General features: G+C 38.0%; 1 protein-coding gene across 1 annotated transcript in view; it reads right to left on the reverse strand.

Moving 5' to 3' along the window:
• Window positions 1-2,864: 2,864 nt before the first annotated feature.
• Window positions 2,865-21,519, reverse strand: part of IPO5 (importin 5) — a 39,730-nt gene continuing 21,075 nt past the window's right edge. Inside the window, exons 11-26 of the mRNA XM_082434737.1 lie at window positions 18,176-18,300; window positions 17,995-18,084; window positions 17,737-17,910; window positions 15,766-15,984; window positions 14,600-14,683; window positions 13,046-13,178; window positions 12,837-12,958; window positions 11,269-11,365; window positions 9,917-10,095; window positions 8,494-8,605; window positions 8,353-8,408; window positions 7,194-7,316; window positions 5,913-6,132; window positions 5,099-5,327; window positions 3,612-3,753; window positions 2,865-3,010 (exon numbers count right to left, since the gene is read on the reverse strand). Coding sequence (XP_082290863.1) covers window positions 2,924-3,010; window positions 3,612-3,753; window positions 5,099-5,327; window positions 5,913-6,132; window positions 7,194-7,316; window positions 8,353-8,408; window positions 8,494-8,605; window positions 9,917-10,095; window positions 11,269-11,365; window positions 12,837-12,958; window positions 13,046-13,178; window positions 14,600-14,683; window positions 15,766-15,984; window positions 17,737-17,910; window positions 17,995-18,084; window positions 18,176-18,300 — 2,192 coding nt within the window. The 3' untranslated portion in view covers window positions 2,865-2,923. The remainder of the gene's footprint in view (window positions 3,011-3,611; window positions 3,754-5,098; window positions 5,328-5,912; window positions 6,133-7,193; window positions 7,317-8,352; window positions 8,409-8,493; window positions 8,606-9,916; window positions 10,096-11,268; window positions 11,366-12,836; window positions 12,959-13,045; window positions 13,179-14,599; window positions 14,684-15,765; window positions 15,985-17,736; window positions 17,911-17,994; window positions 18,085-18,175; window positions 18,301-21,519) is intronic.

Raw genomic sequence — 21,519 nt, forward strand, 5'->3', positions numbered from 1 at the left:
GTTCATTTCTTAGAAATGAATAACTGAGCTATAATTTATCTTCAAAGTGTCTGCGTTCATCCACTCAAATATACAACATACATAGAAAATATAATATGCCCAAATATTGTCTAGCAAATGACTGTCAGGATTACAAATTGTGTGAGAAAAAAAAAAAAGTGGGGGGGGGGGGGGAGAGTCAGTCCAGGATGGTTTTAGAGTTAAACCGCCCACCTCCCCGTCACCTGGTCAGAAGTTCAAGTGTTGGAAGTAATAATCCAAGCCCACTCCTTGCAGGTAATTCACTTTCTTCTAAACCTTCATACTTCTGGGACTAAGAAAATGAAAGATGGCAGATTTTGGCTATGACTCCTTTGAGGCAGAGGGATAAGAGGAACAAAGTGATTTCCATGGAACAAGCTCAGAGCCAGACTGTTTGATGCAATACTCGTAGGCAGAACGAAGCAGTACTAATTACTAAGTAAATCATTTAGCTGGCGCTTCAGCTAGCTGTTATGGGACCAGGTACATGGAGAATGTTTATTTGCTTATGCATTTACTGATGGTTTTGTTAGTCAAACTACAGCTACAGAATTACGATAAAGTTGCCTCTCATTACAGAAATGTCAAACTAGCTTTAAGACAATTTTGCTTTTCTTTAGATCTAGCGTTAAAAAAATATTCCAAATGAGTTATGCTAAAAACTTCTGACACTTGTGCACATAACTTAACCCTCTATGTTACAAAATATCCAGAAAATGTAAGGGCCACACACGATTTTTTCCTCCAGAAATAGCTCGGACTCATAAATATATAATTACTGGCTGACATGCAAGGCCACTAGGCCACTAAATTTGGTACAAAAGGAAAAAAACATGAATTTTCATCTTGTATAGACAAAATGAGGTATTAAAAATGTCGCCCCAGATAATTCCAAAGAATTGTTAGTTTGTGTTACAATCAGTTATGAGTTTCAGGATCATGTCACATCAAGTCTTTAAAACTGACCTTCCTGATTAACTTGATTCAAGTCCAATTACTTGTTTTCCTACTTCTATCCAGAAGGATGTAGTCAGTCTGCAATTGATTCTTTCAGGGACCTTAGACCCCTCTGATGGGTACATCTTCCTACTGTCCGCACTGATGTTTAGACTTGAAGCTACGAGGTTCTCTGCCACATGCCGTGAGTGCTTAGGACAGTACTCTGCAAACACCAGACTCCCCGAAAACCATGTACCCATCTTCTGACCATACTTCCATCTCAACTTAGGTGAGCACAACACATTTTTAACGTTTTAAGTAGTGTAATAAATTAAAAAAAAGCAAACCTCAATTGCTCCAGTTGTTTGGCATCAGTACACGAATGGGCTTTCCAAACAGCATTCTATCTCAGAAAGTATAGAGGGGTTGAACTACCACATTTTTACTCCGACAGGAAGACAGGATATAAAGTAGCTTCAGATTTCCCCACACACGCTGAGAGTCACACAGGTACCCACTGAAAGCAATGATCTTACTAGAGAAGTCACTCAACATGGCGTTTGTCCTGCGAGATACCAAAGCTTCTGGGCCGGAAACAAAATATATGTGAGGGGTATTTGCCCCCAACCAAACCACCTTAATATAATTTATTCTACTTTCCATTCCATTTCAGATTTAGTTTTAATAAAGTAATGCAAATCATTTAAAGAAAAAACCTTTAATTTTAAATTCTGATCTAGGCATAAAATTCATTTTTGTATCACGGTTAAATTCAGTACAAACTATAAAAATGTTAACACTGGAGTTTCAACAGAAATCTAATAAGACCTCTTAGAAAAATTATTTAAAGAAACAACAGCAAGTCATTTACTGCTATGAGGTTAATACATAAAGAAAAACACATTCACACATTTTACTGAATTTATCAGTAAATAATTTTAGCCATAACACTTATCATAAAATTAAAAGTTTAAAAGTTGCGTGTGGTTCCATAGCAATTACAATTTGCAATAAAAATACTAAGCCAAATCTTTTTTTCTAACAGGAACAATGCTAGCTTTAAAACGACTGAAGTTTGCACACCAATTGTGAACAGAGTAGGTGTATCATAACTTAGCTTAAATTAAAGTGGAAGATGGTAAAAACTAGATGCTTTTATCTTTGAATTGCACAAGGAAAATATCAGGGGGGAACAAAATTCAGAGCCATCCTTATTACTTTAAAAAATACTAGATTATTCTTATATTAAAAACATTAAATGAATCAAAGCCAGACAGTACTAAATTTTTACACAAACTTCTTTCGTATTTCAACGTTGTTTATTGAGGAGTGAATGAGACTACTGCCAGACATGCCAACGACACTTCACATTCAAGGGCTGGAAGCTGAAAAGCTTTCCAAACTGAGTCACTGCATAAGCCTTTTGGGGAAAAGAATCGAAAGTGACATAAAATAACATCTTCATGCTTGTTGTTTTTGTCTTCAGCTTTTTTTCAATTTTTGGATCTACTAGTTTGCTGGGTAAAAGGCTTCTTTCTACTGTACAGAAAGACTCACACTCCAATTAATAGAATTAACACTAGATGTACAGCAACTTGTTTTAACACACAGCTAACGCTGAGGAACTGATCTTAAAGCTGTTTTTGTCTTACATCTCCTTATATCTAGTGAGAAAACTTAATTTTATTTCCCTTTCACCTTCACATGGGTGGGTTATACCAATAGAAAAATACTCTTCAGTGCTACTGCAGGGCTCATGGGACTTCCTCAGTGGTGTGGGAGAAATCCACTTAAACACCATCCTGAAACCCAGGGCTTCTCTTCCTGCTGTTGTGGCTTTGCAGAAGAATGGCCTACACACAACTCTACCGTTCTCTTTTGCTCAAAAACAAAACAAAGAAACCTAAACAAAAGGGTAAACGTTTATTTGGAGTGAGTTCTCTGGTGGTGATATTAAGGCCCTTCAGGCAGAGTTCAGGAGCTCCTGTACGGCTGCCTGCTGCTCGGGACTAAGCTGCGCTACGCACTCAGTCCACAGTCCTCCAGACGTCTAGGGAAAGAACATTGTCACACATTTAGATTCGGCGAAAATGGTCACTGGGAAGTATTTTAATAATCATCATTAGGTAGACTGAAATAATGCCAAAATACCTTCTTTCCAGTAGATTAGCCTCATGAACATCATTGCAAAAGCAAGAAATCTTTTCATTTCTATAAAGTTTATTTCATTTACAGTAAGTTTTCTCATTTTTGCATTGATAAAGCTACACTTTAGCTTTAGGTGACACATTCAAGTAATCTATACACATGAATTTAGGTAGGAAAAGTCACTGGTAGCTGACAGTTTTATTACTATTAAAATCTCATCTTTTTTTCTTCACAGATATGCAGAAAAACTTTTACATAATGAGTATGTGCTAGTCTCAGATTTAAGACAAAGGTTTTAGTTTTAATAAATAATGAGAATATATGGGTAGATTATAATAAGTATAATCCATTTGAGGCTTGATGACAAGAGAATATAAAAATGAAATTTCCTTAGCTAGTTGGATTTCTATTTCCTTCCTCTAATAGAGAAGAATATGAAAAAAAAAGCCAAAACCAAGTAACATTTTTAGTTCTTCTTCCCCAGTTTAACCAAACCAGCTTACCTGTACTTGGCGAACTACATTAGCCAGACGTTTGGCACAGGGATCTTCATGTTTAATTGCCTCATGCATTTCTCCTTCTGCAATTATACTGAATATTTTGGGCAGATTGGTATTGTTAGGGCCAAGAACGATTGGGTGATTGCTGAAAAAAGAAAGAGAAGAAAACCACTGTAAATGAAAATTATAATAGGAAATCACTCAAGCACTCATACTTTTCTACACCTTTCCCCCAACACTGAATTTTGTTATTAGGTCTTTATACAATGATTATGCACTCACTAAAATCAACTGCCTTTAAATTCAGTAGGAGGAAAACCAGCTAATTTTACTTATTAGCTTTTCAGTTTCTTCCCATGTAAATTTTATATATATATATACATATATATATATATATATATACACATATGTTAAAAAAACCCCAAGATATTACTAAGAACAGTTCCTTAACACAAATTTTATTTAGACACTGCAAAATGGTTTCTAAAATAAATCTGAAGTTCAAAAAGATAATACAGGCATTCTAAATGTTAAGCCGGGAAATAAGCTCCAGTCAAGTTTGATGGAAAGAAACCTAACAGTGAATCTAATTAGAATTCCAGTCTTTTTCATTAAGAAAATTCCAGAGTAGTCATTTCCAAGGGAGAAGATTAAATAGCATGATGGAGAACTGGTCACTTCAGAGGCAGGAGCAGGTAAGGAGTCTCCAGGATGGCTGTTACGTTCCTTAATGATGATGTCCTCCCTGTGAAGACTCCCAGTATTTGTGTGAACAAGAACTTAAACAGGCATGAAGGAATATAGCCATTGGCCTGTTTCTACAAACTCCAGGAGATGAGTGGTTGTAGCCCTTGGATTTATTTATGAACTAAAAGGAGTAATTAATAGTGCCAGAGCCCGGATCCAGTACCTAGGGGAACTTGGACTTAGAAAAACAGACCACCAATGAACACGCCTTTGATTTGATAGCTTCTATAACCTCCAAGGTTGTTGCAATTCTTAGCTATACTCACAGGCACAAAATAACACTATTAATGACAGAGGTCTGGGGCCAGATCCTGACTGCCCGTCTGGTATATTTCCCTTATACCACTGATTTTTTAATCCAAAGAAAAACACTAGTATTTCAGAGGGTCAAATAATAGTACTAACAATGTTCTTTGATCCCATTCTACTAATGAATGTTATGTCAATTATACCTCAGTAAAGCTAGTGAGTGAATGGATGAATGGATGAATGAATGAGTGGGGTGGGAGACAGAACAGAACCTTCCTTGAACATCACATTCTATAATGATCTGTTGAACTGAGTTCCATAAAGAATAACTCAAAACTAGATGTGCTTATACGGCACTCTTAACTGTGATACGGCTTCTTAGCCTGATTTATAAAGACAGTATTATTATAACCTACACACCTGGAAGCTGTGCACAGGAAGCACTGCGTCACGTGAAGGGAAGGAAATAAGGCCTAACCTGCCCCATTTCTTACCTTTCAATCAGGTCGCAAAGATAGTTGAAAGTCTGAACAGCTTCTTCTTTATCCTCATGTAGTGGAAGCCAAGACAGCCAATGTGGGAGGACTTCTTCAACGTTCACACAATCAGGCTTGAACTTCATAATTTTCCCTACTGCCGAGATGCAGTTCTCCGTAGCATTGATATTTTCTTTGGTCTTAGCATCAGCAGACTGAATAACTCTTACCAGTAGTGGAAGTGCTTCTAAAAAAGCATTTGAAAGAAAGTCATTTAAAGTCTCACATTTTCATGCAAATGCCCATAAATATTTCTTATCTTTGGTCCAGTTATGAATTATAGTGAGGCAATGTTCAAGTGTAAGAAATGTCTGTTTTTGTGACTGCAGAGCCAGCCACGGGGAAAGGGAGGCGCCCTGGCGTGCTCAGAGCACCTGCACTCCACTCGTCTACCGGCCCCAGTAGGTCAGCAGCCTCCAGATTCACCCTCCTCATCACCTCGGTGTACTGCAGCTTCTGAAAGCCGCCCCGCTATATTCCTGCGCTGAACTTACAGGGACCCCAGTAGGTTTTGAAAGTACACCCTCCAAGCCCCAGATGGACTGCACCCTGGGACTGGGGCGAGGAGGCTCTGGCTCCACCCAGGTCTCACTTCCATTTCTATGAGAACGAGGGTGGTGAACTCCTAAATGCTACAGTGAGGTGTCTGAAAAAGGAAAAGAGAACGAAGCAGTGTATGTTTGCGGGGGCGGGCGGTGTGCGGGGGGGAAGCAAGGCAGGGATAACAGGGATGCCTGGGATGAGATGCACATAACGTAACAAACAAAAGTACCTGTACAAAAAGGACGATAGTTGTCTCCGCCGTACTGTGCCATGACTCCCAGGCCATACGCAGCTGCTTGCCTGACTTCTGGGCTGCTGTCACATGTGTATTGGAGCATTGGCCTTATGAAATATTCTGCATATTTAAATGAGGCTGGACTACAGTGTTCTATGACATCATCAAAGATGCACAAGCCCCACTGTCTATCTGGCCACGGTCTATGTAGACACTACAAAAGAGATACTCTTTTAAGCTTTGACTATTCAGATGAATGTGGTGCTGGAGTTTTTATGGCCAGCCACTTTGACAGACATTACTGTGGCAAATGTTGTCTGACCTATTGTTTCAACAAACCAGAAGACAAGTAACTGTGTATTAGTTAATAAAAGACATGAACTAATGGAACAACAACAAAAACAGATCATAAAGAAACACTTATTCACTATAGGCTGTCATCTTACATGGATATTCCTGATATAGGTAATGAAAAACAACATAGCAACAATCAGTTCTTGTGAATAACAACCCTCAAATTACTACATAGATTTAATAAAGTATAGGTTTAAAAGACTTGGGTGATTTGTTACAGAATTCCACAATCTGACATTACCAAGTATCAGGAAGAACTGACAGCAGCAGCTATGTATATACATTTACTTTACAAAAAAGATAACAGCAATGCTATATTTAAAAAACACAACAACAGTAAAAGCTGCAAAGATTTAACTTTATAGTACTGATTCAACAGGATGTCATATGTGCCTAAATCATTTAAAAAAAGATACTGCAGTACTAAATCTCATAAAACACAAAATTGATAGCCAAAAGAACCCATAAATATCTGATGATTGCTTATAATTTATAATACATTTTTAAAATTGAACATATAAGGCTATCATCCAGAATCTATGATTGCTGGTGGTATACAATAAGGATCAAAACGGAATTTTCTAGGGTCTACTGAAAAACAAAAACTTGCAACCATTTTGTTTCCATTTGTTAATTCAGCAGGGTATAGATAATCTGAAATAATAATAAATCAGTTCTATGCCTTCAGACTGTATTATAAATTAACTGAACTATGGAAAACCTAATCAGTAAACTTCAAGCATATACTGATGGAGAAAATATCCAGGGCAATGCAATAAACTTGGTAAATTAAAGAGGTACAGTGGAAACCATGATTTCTACGATCCATTCTGACTTGAAAGTGTTAAGTTTTCAAATGCTGTAAGGAAAGATTTCCAGGTCAACTATCTAAAATAATTGTCAAAAAGAGGTAACACTTACAATTAGGTTGACAATTAACGGAAGCAGCTGTTCAAACCATGGTAACACTTTTTCCTTGTAGCTACTGAATATTGAGTGTAAAATGTCTGACACTTTGGTCAGAATATAAACATCATTATCATCCTAAAAAAAACAAACACATACATACCCATATGTATTTAAAAAGTATCCCCACTATTATTAACAGTAACATTTATTATAAAAAACATAAGAAAAGTACAAAATTAAATTCCTCTTCATTTTCTTAAGGGCATAGCAAGAGTCCAGAGACTGAGGTTACCCCAGTGATGTCTCTTGTCTGGCTATGGAAAGAAAGGAAGGAGTGTGGTAAGTATTGCACTTATTGCAAATACTTTTCTTGGAATATATTTAAAATATATGGTTGAAAAATTAACCCAAACCTCAAAGATCTGAAACAAGAGTGGTTTTACTTTACTATTGTTTTGTCTTCTGCAAGCACGTTTCCGGTTTTGGAGCGGGACGGTGGGGCCGGTTCTTTACAGCCCTGGGAGCAACGTGAGCGTCAGCATGCGAGAACCCTGCAGAGGGCTGCGGTGGCCTGCACGTCAGCTCCGGTCCCCCAGACGGCCACATGCCGCGTGACAGACCCCACACACACAGCTGAAATACGTTTGATGGCATCAAGTGGTTTGATGGTGACAGAACTGAGTAACAGTGTGAAGAATTATGTCAACCACTGCATGCATATTATTTATGGGGAAATGTGCACAATTCTGTGGTCCAGTGGAGGGACAGCTGGTGTTACAGAAAGATCTGGCCTTAAGCATGAGATTGTCAACAGTGAGGCTGTAGGCAGTCATTTAACATCTGAGTTTGAGTTCACTATCTTTAAAACGGTGAAAGCACCACCAAATATACATGATTGTTGTGAGAGTGTAGAAGAAAAAACGAGGTGAACTCCCAAGTGCTTTCATATGTGAGGTCATTGCAACAAAATGCACACAAAGCATCCAAAACACAAATCAGCTAATTTCAAATTACTTATTCTCTAAATTAATAAATGAAATACATGTCAGACTTTTCTACTAAAGATTAATAAGAAGTACATCTTATGAGAAGTCAGATGAATCAGAAACTTAAGCATTATCTTCCAGATGCAAATAGTCGTGTAAATTAAGTTCTAAATGGAATAATTTACCTCATCTTGTAGTGATTCTTCCACCTGTTCATCATAGTCTTCATCTTGTCTTTTAACTAAAACACACCCAAATAAATGTCTTTAAATGGTCGCCAAAATGGTCAAGGATTACATTCAGAAATAAAAGCATGGAAAACTTACCTTGCCGCAATTCTTGATTTTTAAAATGTTCTTCAAGTTTAGCTTTCAATATACCTCCCAACTCTTCAAAGTGTTCATTATTAAGGCATCCATCTCCCATGACTTCAATGCACTAAAACGAGGTTGAGGAAAGAAAGCAACTCATAAGGTTTAAGTGTTTTTGGAGTCAAAAGTTAAACTCCATTAAGAATCAGATGGAGGGACTTCCCTGGTGGCACAGTGGTTAAGAATCCACCTGCCAATACAGGGGACCGGGTTCGAGCCCTGGTCCGGGAAGATCCCACATGCCACGGAGCAACTAAGCCCATGTGCCACCACTACTGAGCCTGCGCTCTAGAGCCCGTGAGCCACAGCTACTGAAGCCCGTGCGCCTAGAGCCCGTGCTCCGCAACAAGAGAAGCCACCACAATGAGAAGCCCGCGCACCGCAATGAAGAGTAGTCCCCACTCGCCGCAACTAGAGAAAGACTGTGCGCAGCAACAATGACCCAACGCAGCCAAAAATAAATAAATAAAATAAATTAAAAAAGAAAAATCAGATGGTGGCGTGAGAAAAATTAACATAACTCAGTACCCTGGAAAATTAATGATTAAATGAGTAAATCCACTTGGTTTGTATTTGCTACCATACCACTATTTTAAAGAGAAGAATTTAAAAAATATTTTTCCTTTAAACATGTCCTGAGCACGTCTTACGTGCCAGGAATTATGGTGGATGCTGCGGATTCAAAGATGGAAAAGACCAGCTTCTAAGGGGCTCAGTTACCACATGCATACTCTGTACAAAGATGGCACTGGAGAAAGGCTACGCTTGTGTCACAGGCGGAGGGAATGATACAGGCAAAGACATGGAAGCATGCGTTCTTTGGAAAAATAAAAGAAAATCTGAACTTCAGGAGTGTAAATGGGGACAAATAAAGAATTTTTAAACCAAACTGCGGAGCAAGCTATGGAGCTGTGAGCAATAGAGATGACCAAGAATATGGGAAGGGGAGTGACTCAAAGAGCAAGTTAATGCTTGAGGAAAGGCGAATGAACTATGAGGAAAAGAAGGAATGGCTTCCGGAATAGACCAGGTGAAGCTATTTCAATAGCAAAAAGAAGAGATACGGCAAAAACAGAAGGGAATTTAGGGGAGAGAGAAGAGGACAGAAACTAGACATGACTTGGATGATGACAGCCAAGTTTCTGTAGTTGGATTACCAGGTAATGATGATGGAAACTAATGAAGACCAGAATACAAGAAGAGCTACTCTCGAAAAGAAAGAAAAACAAAAAAAGTGAAAGCACCAAAATATTAAACATTTTTGGTAGAAAAAGAAACTTTTCTGTTACAGCATAAAAAAAAATCCCCCCATTTATTTAGCAAGACTCATAAATGGACACACTATCTTATACATATTCTTGAAGAGGAAAATATTTACCTTTGCAAAAGAGTGCATTATTTCTGAGAGGACATCTGAATCTGGTTCTGTGCCAATGGCCTTGATTAGAGCGTCACACATAAAATGCCACATCTGTGTGAGATACTCAGGACCACGAACTCTTGCACATTCCAGGAGAAGAGGCATGGATTCTGCTGCTGCCACTCGAACGCGTTTTACTGTTAAGGAAACGTACTCGCTATCCTTAGATTACATTTAGTGTAATCACTATCCTCAAGACTGTGGAGTGCTAGGCAACTTCTGTTCATCTAAGACTGCTCTCCAAGAGCTTGTGTTAAATATAACCTGTGTATAAAAACAGAAGTCTCCCTGTCCCCAAGACATACCTCCTGTCTTTCCGTCACCTACAATGTAACAGGAATGAAGGCTCAAATGTAACCCCTAAACATAAAAATGACTGAGGAAGGACCTGGGACTCTCACAGTGTGTCTCAGAATGTACCTATCCCCAAATTTGAGGTAATGCATGTTTCTAACAAATGCAACTGAAGCAATGACTTTACTAAAGAAAACTACTGAGGATCTCTTCCTGAATCAGCCTCTTCAGCTTTCGATAAAGACGAGTTGCCTCTCCCTATCTAACACCATTTCTAAAATAAGGTCTTGAGACTTCCTCTTAAAAATAGTTCTGCTCTGTCTTCAGGCATTATGGGAAGTCTGCTGGGCAAAAGCCATCTTCTGTAAAGGATGCCGCTGCAGGATACTGCATGAAGAACTACAACAAAGGGGCTCTGGAGCCAGACAGATCTGGGTTTGGGTCCAGGCTCTACCATTCCATTGGGCTGTCATTTTTTTTAACCCATTTACAAAAGTGTGTGTGTGCGCACGAAATGGCATAAAAACCTACCTATACATATTAATTACAACTACCATTACACTGAGGAGGAAAACTTTCACACAGATTTACCAAGAGACATTTCTCCCCAGAGGTATTATCCACATTTGAAATGAGCTATATAGAAAGTTAAGTACTATAAGTTGGTCTCTAACTTGTTAAAAGGTCTTGCTTAACATCACCAAAAGATAATCGGGAAAAGCAGCAATTATACACAACCATAAACATTTGCTAATAAAATAACAATCCTTAAAGCTCTTCAGTGCTCCACAGAGAACTGTCAACTAGAGGATAGCTGACATTTTCTTTTTCATGTTTTCGGCACAAGTGAAACAAAGGCACTTGCAAAGAACCAAGTTTATAACCTGAAACCACTGTCAGTGCAAACAGAATACTGGTGATGTACGCTTACTTTGGTTAGCACAAAGTCTAATACTTCAACAGCCTACAATTTAAGTAAATCTAGAAATGTTTTCTGTTCAAAAATTATAGGATATCATCATGGAAATAAAATTTCAGTAGAGGGACCATGAGTTTCACAACCTGTTCCGTGTACTCCACAAAGCCTTCTTTTAATTCCTTAGCATAGCAAACCTGAAACCAAAGTATTTGAAGAGAAAACAAAACCCATGTTAATTTTGATGTATTAATATTTATTAACAAACTGCAAAACCATTAGGACCACAGAATGTTATATCCTAACTAGAGCTAACTACATTTAGAGCTGTATGCAGGACTGTGAAATTAGTCTTTTAACTAAAGGGAATTGTAAAATGGGAAAGGACCATGAAACGACTGTAGTATATATTGTCATTCGAAGGGGGGAATACTTCATAATCTTATTTTGTGGGGGGGAAAATTTAGCAAAAGTTTCAGCACTCTGAAAATACTTCAAACAAAAGATGCCACTTAATTAAGGCAACCTAAAATTAAAAAAAAAACCCAAAACCTGAAAATGTAATCACAGCACATCACTTCTGTAAATCTGCAGCAAACAGGCTTATGCTATTCTGAATTTTAAAAAAATCACTTCAACAGTGAAACAGAAAAAACTGTCTTAAAATAATTGTTTCTTTATTATCTTTCACTACATGAAAAGAGTTGGTAATTCTGTAGAAGATGTTACATTTATATTTGTTCTCAAGTTGAGTGATACTACAGAAAATCCAAATTGTTTATAAATTATAGGCAATTAAGTACTGATAAGAATAAGTTCAAGAAATATGTTTAAATTAATTAGAAAACACAATACTTTACTAATACAAAATAAAATTTAAGCCATTAACTTTTATTTAGGCTTACTTAACTGCTAGATTTGTAATATACCATAATCTCTTTTTAAAATACTTTTTTATTGAAGTTTAGTTGATTTACAATGTTGTTACCAAAATCTCCTAATTCTATTTGTAAAAAAAAAAAAAACAACAAAAAACTCTCGCTATCTACAACACATGTTCATGAAGGTTTAAAAAAGGAAACTCAAAGAGAACATACATAGACCCCATAATACCACACAACATAATCACTGTAAACATTTTGATTTTCCTACCATGTCTATCTTTTTTAATACAATGAAATCATACCAACTTTATCTTTAATACTGTGAGCAGATTTCTGTTCATTCAAAAATATTCCTTAGCCACTACTATACACTAAACACAAAACAGGCAAAAATCCTTCCCCCTCAGGTAGCTTTGTAATGGCTGTGTAATACTCCAGGGCACAGTAATTACTGATCATCTTCCTAACAATAGTTATTTGGGCTATTCATTTCTGTTGTTGTTGTTATTAAAAACAGCACTGGTAATGAAAGGTTTTGTCCACGTTTCTTTAGGATGGAAATCCATAAGTGGAAATGTTGGGTCTAAAGGTTTCTATATTTTATTTATTAAAGAATATATTCCTGGCTCTTCAAAATAACTTCTTCAGCATCCATGAAAAGCACTCCTATGAAATATATATACGTAATATACATAAGTATATACATAATGAAATATATACATATACATTATATTTATTCATTATGAGAAGTTGTAAAACAAAGTTTAGTAAACATTATAATTACCAGCATCTGACAAGCAGTTGACTTTTCTTCCAGTCCTGCAGTTTTAATACCAAAACTTTGCTGATCTCCAAGGTTCACAAATTCCCAACCATCATCATCACTCATGTTCTCCATGTCTTGGGCTATTAACAAAGAAGCAAGCAAATTCATGTTAAAAATGATAACAAAGAGGAATTCTACAACTGCCATGTCCTCATGAAGACACCTACTATCTAAAAGGGCTACTTCAGGCTTAATTGAAGCTGTCTTCATTAAAGGTCCCATAACCACTGGAAGGTACTGCTGAAATTCTTTTCCAAGGATTTTGCACATTCTGGCCCATGCTGAGATCATGTAAGAGATCTGGGGAGAAAAATTAAAAATTAAATTAAAACTGATTTTTAATAAAAAATGGATAAATAAGACATAAAGAAAGCCCCTTCCCCGTTTCATGGAAACAATGTTTTTACATTCATGGCTCTTTAAGCAATAAGTGCATTTTCTAAGGTCACATACTTAAAATGTTCAGAAACCATGGAAAATCACTGTGAACTTCTACACTAGGATACAGACAACAGCTGAGGCAAAAGAGACCAGGACTCTGTCTTATTTTTTCCTACTTTCAAGAACTATGTATTTCAAAATACATAGTTTTCTCTAACAGCATCTGAATCATGTAACAAAGCCCACTTAAACATATCAACCCTTAAGCACTAATTTTCTTGAAGGCAGGAACTTACCTGACTTGGCCTACTGCCTAAAGTTCCATTCATTAAACACTAAATACCCCTTTCTCCTAGCTGTTTAAGTTTTCTGTGTAAGGGGTTGTCCACATTTAAGACACCTCTTCTACTACTACTGTGTTTACAAAGACTTAATCTACCTACAGAGAATCTGGTTCTAATTCATCCCCATGGCCCCAAAAGTGATTTTTACCCTCTGGCATCCATCTATATATTTGTCTATTTCACATGCCTACATGTGCAAACGCACTCCCCACTCCTAATTTAAAAAAAAAAAACAAAACAGAACAAATTTTTAAGTGCTTGGAAAAAGCATTTTGAAGTATGGCAGACATTACAGGGTGGCTGTGCAAAGCTAAAATTTAAGGCAACGATTAGGGATTGAATGCTCATGGTACAGTAGACACTGTGACTATCATTAAGGTCGCGACAGACACTCACGACGTTCTTACTACAGGGTCCTCAGTACCCACCACCGAGACTGGTACCAGCCGTGAACTACGCGCAGAAGTCAGCCAGGCTGAGGTGGGAGGGTTCTTTCTAAGCTCAACGAGGGCTTGTTCACAGGCGGAGAAAAGAGCATGACATGCTCTAAAACTGCTGGGTTTCCGTATTTCTTTTGCTTTTGACAGGGGAGGGAAGTCATCTGGCATGCAAAGGGCCAGGAGACATCCACGTGGTGATGTCTAGTAAGGGGCTGGACAAATGAACCCTGAATTCAGCAACAGACGTGAAGTCACAACCATACGAAGGAAAACCGAAGCCGTGCCTATGGATGATGCCGCTCAAGGAGAGTGAAGAGGTCAGAGAGCCTGGCACGACAGAACCCCAATGAAACCAAACACTAGTCAGAAGAGGAGCAGCCTGGAATGGACCGAGGAAAAAAACGGTGTGCCAAGTAGAAGGAAAACCAGAAGAATGTCTCTGAAACCACGGGTTGATATTATCGCCGGAAACCTATTACTGGATTTCTTTTTTTAAATACATTTAACCCTGAGCTATCGACCGAAAGGATGCAGGCGCATGTGAGGGCTGCTTCACCTGAGGGTCATCGTCTTCCATATCACTGAAGTCTGTCTGCGTCTTCAATAACAGCTGCATCACATCTGATGCATCTTGCATGAACTGGAAGGAAATATTTAGGGAAAAAAGACACTAATATTACTCATGTATATCACATCAGAGAGGCACTACTGCTACCCAATTTTTGTTTCTTGTGTAATAATAAAACTTTCCCCCCAAATCTATTACATTTCCCACACGGGTTATAACACCTCAGATAAAAGTATTATATTGAAAATTTTTCATCTATATTGCAATGGACTTAGTGCTTTTTCTAGAAAAATACGTTTTCCAGGGAAGGTCAAAATGAATTGCAGTATAAAGACGGTTCTAGTGGCATCAAGTTTTGGTCCATGGCTTATGTATTTCCAGCAGTAAAAAGATAATCCAAATCCAGAAAGACAATTTTGGGTTGCTCCATAGAACTATATGATTTTCATTTAACTCTCTGCATAGTCTGGCAATCTCCACTGTATAAACTGTTTCAAAAACAGTTTGAAAGCCAAAACGCAGAGAACAGAACATAAAAATGTTTTATTGGTTAGTTTCTCAGTGTCTCCCAGAAAACAGTTTATAAGATAATAATGCTGGTTTTGGAGGAAATCAGACAGAAAGGTTCTATGTTGAAAGCTCTGAGAATCAGAACATGAGGGGCTGATGACAGAGGAGCTTCTTTTGAATAAGCTTTGACAGGTCTGAGATGTTAGCTAGGAAGAAAAACGCACTGGCCAATTGTCCTTGCTAATTATTTTCTGAAGAACTATATGCATATAAATTTCTCTTGGGACACTCAATGCTTTTTGGATTAACAGAAAAGCAACTGGAATGTTCCCAAGCACATGTTCAAGTGGGTGAAACTAAACATATGGGTCTTGAATTCCACAAGCCTCCATAGAGACAGACTGTACCCATAAGAGAAGGTTTCAAGAGCTTAACTGAGTTAAGAAGAAACCTTAATATTAGCGATGAAAAAATGAAGGCAACAATTTATTTATATATAAAATTAAAGTTAATATGAGAGTAAGATGATGGAAAAAAACAAGTATCCAGAAAACCATTTACCAGAAGGAAAAAACCCTCTGGTACCCTCAGTACCTCCGCAGCCAAATTCAAACAAAAAATTCGACGTACTACAAATCACGTACTTTTTCCTTCCCAACAGCCAGACCAATGAGGCTGATGCATTCAATAGTTTTTCCTCTGAGAAGTCTGAGTTCCTTTTGAACTGCATTCTCAACAATGTGCTTCAGTGATGGCATAAATAAGTCATAGTAGGGGACAAATTTTTCTTCTGCAGTATCTGCAACTGATGCGATAGACGTCACAACTTGTTCCAAAACTAACTTGGTGCCTTTCTGAATCAACTAGAAGGAAGACACACAACATCAATCACACAAATGAGAACATGGAAGAAACACTCCCTGAAAGTTCCCGAGGGCTTTTCTGAAACCGCAAGCTGAGCCCACCCTCCGGCAGCCACACTGGAGACTGTAGGTCTTAAAGCAAATGTAAGTACCAAGCCAAACTATTTATATTTATGTGTGATGTTCTCTCCTTAACACAGCGCTCCTGAACTACTCCAGATGCTCCTCATGCCGCTCGTCAACCACAGCCACTCTCGGCAGACTCTTTCTCCTTGTACCACAGGCCCCAACACACCTTTAAAAGGTCAACTTACTCCCTTCTTTTGCATCTCAGCATCTGCTCTGTGTTTAATGTCATGGCTGGCCTCTGATCTCACTGGAATGCCTTTCTTCCTTGGCTACTCTCTCTTTGCATTGCTCTTGCTCACATACTTTACCCTCCGCCCCAGCCCATCTTAGCAACTCCTTCCTTCAGTCTGTATCTCACATATTGGACCCATGAGGGGAGGGGGGATTATACAGAGCCACCCTTCACACTTCAGCCCTTTACCCAAATCTACTAGTAATGTCACATCTGATGCATCAATTCCTGATTTAACTAACCTAACCGATCTGCCTTCACCTTGTCTACCTGTGTCTGTCTCCAGATACACACGCGTTCCTGTATCGTGTTCTTAGTTTGCTGTCACTGGACACTGAGCACCCATCCTCTGCTTTAAACCCCCTTCTTGGCCTTCGGAGACACTATTTCCTCTCTTCCTCCCTGTTCTCCTTGAGACCAGTGCTAGGCACACTGTGGTTTACCAACTGTTACCAGTTCATCATGAACCAAAGTATAGAAACTGAGTATTAATATAGTGATTTGACAGTAACTTTATGTCTGCTGAATATAATAGTTAAACGGCTTTTATTTTGCATGTCCTTTTTATTCATTTCACTTTAGAGTAGAAATTTATCTTCATTATATTTGACAACAAACTGGGCTTCAATCTTTGCCTTTCTTACCTGAATCTTCTCTCTCTCATGATGCTACACTGACATCATTCACTTGTTTTTAGGTTGCCTCTTACTTAAGCTGAAACTATAAACTGTCTTCTATTTGGATGGCCAGGCCTTATTTTAAGAATTCAACATTTTTAAAACAAAAAGGATATTCTTTTTTACACATTCTCTATTTCTCTCACCCAGGTTAGGAGAGTGGTCAACACTTTTTGCTTCTTTCTCTTTCATCTTTTTAAATTCAAACTGGCAGAAAGAAACTGCTAATGCTTCCTGAGAAGCATCTTTCAGAATCACTTTTCCTTCCAATTTCCACTATTACCACCCAAACTCACTGAACAATAATCGTATGATGGTCTTGCCTTAAATCTTCCCCATTTATGTTTATGTCTCATGTTGCTACTGTGCTAATTTCCTACAATCACGTTTTCATGGTTTCTTACAGCAATTAATTTATGTAATTCCAAATTTACATAAATAATTTACAGAGTTCAAAAATAACTCTAGCTTGTTTTCCAGGCAATTCACATGCTGCTTTTACCTAACCTTTAGTCCATATCTTTCCCAAGTCTAATACTGACCGGCCCATTCTCTGGTCAAGCCTGAATTATACTACTTAGAACAGCCTGCAATGTCTTCCTCCTAACTTTCTATTCTTTATGGCCATTCTGAAAAGTCCCTCTTTCTCCAGGTCTTACCTATCAAATTAAATTAATCTTTACAAATAGGGAGCTTAAAGATCTCGAAACTTACCTCTTGAAGTTTAAGGACCATGATGGAATGCAGATGTTTCACTAAATTATCTAAATATGGAATAAGTAGTGACTTGGGACAGTCTTCGGTGAAGTTAATGAGAGCGGCAGCGGCATGGGCCTGCACACGCTGATTGCCCTGGTCTTCCATGGTCTGCAGCAGAGCTGCAATCACCTGTGAAATGAAGTCACACACACAGACATTTTCAAATGCCATCCCTCTTCTTAGAGTTTGAGTGTCTGCAGACTCATTACTTACCTTCTCATGGAATTTCTTTTGGAAACCAGGTGCAAAATCTGTAGCCATCTGTCCCACGGCATTACAGGCTGCATACCTCACTCTGGGATGCTGGAATAGGTGCCTTTGTATTAGTAAAGGCAACAGGGTCCCATGTGAAACTAAGGCAATAATTATGAATCAAGTATTTACTGGTACTTACAGGATCTTGAAGAAAAAGCAAAACAAAATTTACTATCTCATTTAGAATTCCTTCCATTTGCTGGTGGCATCCTTCCCCGATGGCAGATAAGGCCATTAATCCTGCATGCCGATACTTCCAGTCAGCTACAGAACAGAATTACACAGGAAGGAACAGCAATTAGATACTACAAACACGTCATTCTGGTAGTCAGAAGTATAAGGAAGTTCTCCTTATTTGGAAAAGAGTAACAAAATACTTTTATACATGTTTATGAACCAGAAAAATAGAAAAAGTGCCTGACTGGATTACTTCATTGTCACAGTGGTTATGTCACACAAGCATTTCTACTCTGAAAGTTAAAAGGCAATATGGTGGGTAGAGGGAGGGATAAATTGGGAGATTGGGATTGACACTACTATATATGAAATAGATAACCAATGAGAACGTACTGTATATGTATAGCACAGGGAACTCTGCTCAACACTCTGTAATGACCTATATGGGAAAAGAATCTAAAAAAAAAGTAGATATATGTGTATGTATAACTGAGTCACTTTGCTGTACACCTGAAACTAACACAACATTGTAAATCAACTATACTCCAATAAAAAAAAAAATGCTCTCACCATATTATAAAGGGGAGCAAATGTTCAGATCAAAAAAAACAAAAACAAAAAACCCAAAACAAAAGCACCCTGGGATCCTCAGTGTAAAAGGATCCTGAGAATGAAAGTTTGAGAACTGCTGGTATAAGGGTTAACTAAGTTGTAGAAAAATCCTAAATTAGACATTAGACTTAATTTTTCCCTTTCCTTTGGGGAGCCCAAAACCCATGTAAAGATGAAGTCTGGGCTACCCTGGTGGCGCAGTGGTTGAGAATCTGCCTGCCAATGCAGGGGACACGGGTTCAAGCCCTGGTCTGGGAAGATCCCACATGCCACGGAGCAACTGGGCCCGTGAGCCACAACTACTGAGCCTGTGCTCCGCAACAAGAGAGGCCGTGATAATGAGAGGCCCGCGCACCGTGATGAAGAGCAGCCCCCACTTGCCACAACTAGAGAAAGCCCTCACACAGAAACGAAGACCCAGCACAGCCAAAAATAAATAAATAAAACAAAAAAAACTCTGCTTGAGCAAAACCAAACTACTTCTCTCTTAAAAAAAAAAAAAAAAAAAAAAAAAAGATGAAGTCTGTTGTAACTAATTCCTCTGAAAAATTGCCAATTTTTCCTGTTAAACATTAAAACTTTATTATTATTATTTATAACATTATTACATATATGCTTTAACTGTATTTCAATTACTCAATATACCATTAAGCCAAATTTCTCAACTGAGGAATAATAATTCTAAGAAACCAATATCTGATACTAATCTTTGCATACTGGACACATTATTTTAAAGAGGAGTAAATAGACTTATTGTCGTGATTATTTTGCAACGTATACAAATACTGAATCATTACGCTACACATCTGAAACCAATATAATGTTATGTCAGTTATAACTCAGTTAAAAAACACACAAGGGGCTTCCCTGGTGGTGCAGTGGTTAAGACTGCATGCTTCCAATGCAGGGGGTCTGGGTTCCTGGTCAGGGAACTAGGTCTCACGTGCATGCCACAACTAAGAGTTTGCATGCCACAACTAAGGAACCAGCAAGCTGCAACTAAGACTCGGTGCAAACAAACAAATAAATTAATTAAATTTAAAAAACACACAAAAATAAATAGTAAAGAAAAAAAATTTTAATGCATAAATATTGAAATAGAAAGATGTCTATATTTAGTTCAGACATTTTAAAGTTATGTCTCATATATTCTCAATGTGCAGAGTTCCTAGAAGTATGTTCAGCAAATGCGATGGTACTGGGATTTGAAAATGGTTTTCCTCCTTTGAATTTTTAGATTAAAAAAAAAATTGGGGGCTTCCCTGGTGGTGTAGTGGTTAAGAATCCGCCTGCCAAGACCTAAATGTAAGGCCAGACACCATCAAACTCTTAGAGGAAAACATAGGCAGAACACTCTATGACATAAATCACAGCAAGATCCTTTTTGACCCACCTCCTACAGAAATGGAAATAAAAACAAAAATAAACAAATGCGACCTAATGAAACTTAAAAGCTTTTGCACAGCAAAGGAAACCATAAACAACATGAAAAGACAACCCTCAGAATGGGAGAAAATATTTGCAAATGAAGCAATTGACAAAGGATTAATCTCCAAAACATACAAGCAACTCATGCAGCTCAATATCAAAAAAACAAACAACCCAATCCAAAAATGGGCAGAAGACCTAAATAGACATTTCTCCAAAGAAGACATACAGACTGCCAACGAACACATGAAAGAATGCTCAACATCATTAATCATTAGAGCAATGCAAATCAAAACTACAATGAGATATCATCTCACACCGGTCAGAATGGCCATTATCAAAAAATCTACAAACAGTAAATGCTGGAGAGGGTGTGGAGAAAAGGGAACCCTCTTGCACTGTTGGTGGGAATGTAAATTGATACAGCCACTATGGAGAACAGTATGGAGATTCCTTAAAAAACTAAAAATAGAACTACCATACGACCTAGCAATTCCACTACTGGGCATATACCCAGAGAAAACCATAATTCAAAAAGAGTCATGTACCACAATGTTCATTGCAGCTCTGTTTACAATAGCCAGGACATGGAAGCAACCTAAGTGTCCATCAACAGATGAATGGATAAAGAAGATGTGGCACATATATACAATGGAATATTACTCAGCCATTAAAAGGAACGAAACTGAGTTATTTGTAGTGAGGTGGATGGACCTAGAGACTGTCATACAGAGTGAAGTAAGTCAGAAAGAGAAAAACAAATACTGTATGCTAACACATATATATGGAATCTAAAAAAAAAAAAAAGAAAATGGTCAGAAGAACCTAGGGGCAAGACGGGAATAAAGATGCAGACCTACTAGAGAATGGACTTGAGGATACGGGGAGGGGGAAGGGTAAGCTGGGACAAAGTGAGAGAGTGGCATGGACATACATACACTACCAAAGTGAGAGAGTGCCATGGACATATATACACTACCAAATGTAAAATAGATAGCTAGTGGGAAGCAGCCGCATAGCACAGGGAGATCAGCTCGGTGCTTTGTGACCACCTAGAGGGGTGGGATAGGGAGGGTGGGAGGGAGGGAGATGCAAGAGGGAAGAGATATGGGGACATATGTATATGTATAACTGATTCACTTTGCTATAAAGCAGAAACTGACACACCATGGTAAAGCAATTATATTCTAATAAAGATGTTAAAAAAAAAAAAAAAAAAAAAAGAATCTGCCTGCCAATGCAGGGGACACCGGTTTGAGCCCTGGT

The sequence above is a fragment of the Balaenoptera physalus genome, assembly GCF_965194825.1.
Source record: "Balaenoptera physalus genome assembly, chromosome: 18".
Taxonomy (NCBI): Eukaryota; Metazoa; Chordata; class Mammalia; order Artiodactyla; family Balaenopteridae; genus Balaenoptera; species Balaenoptera physalus.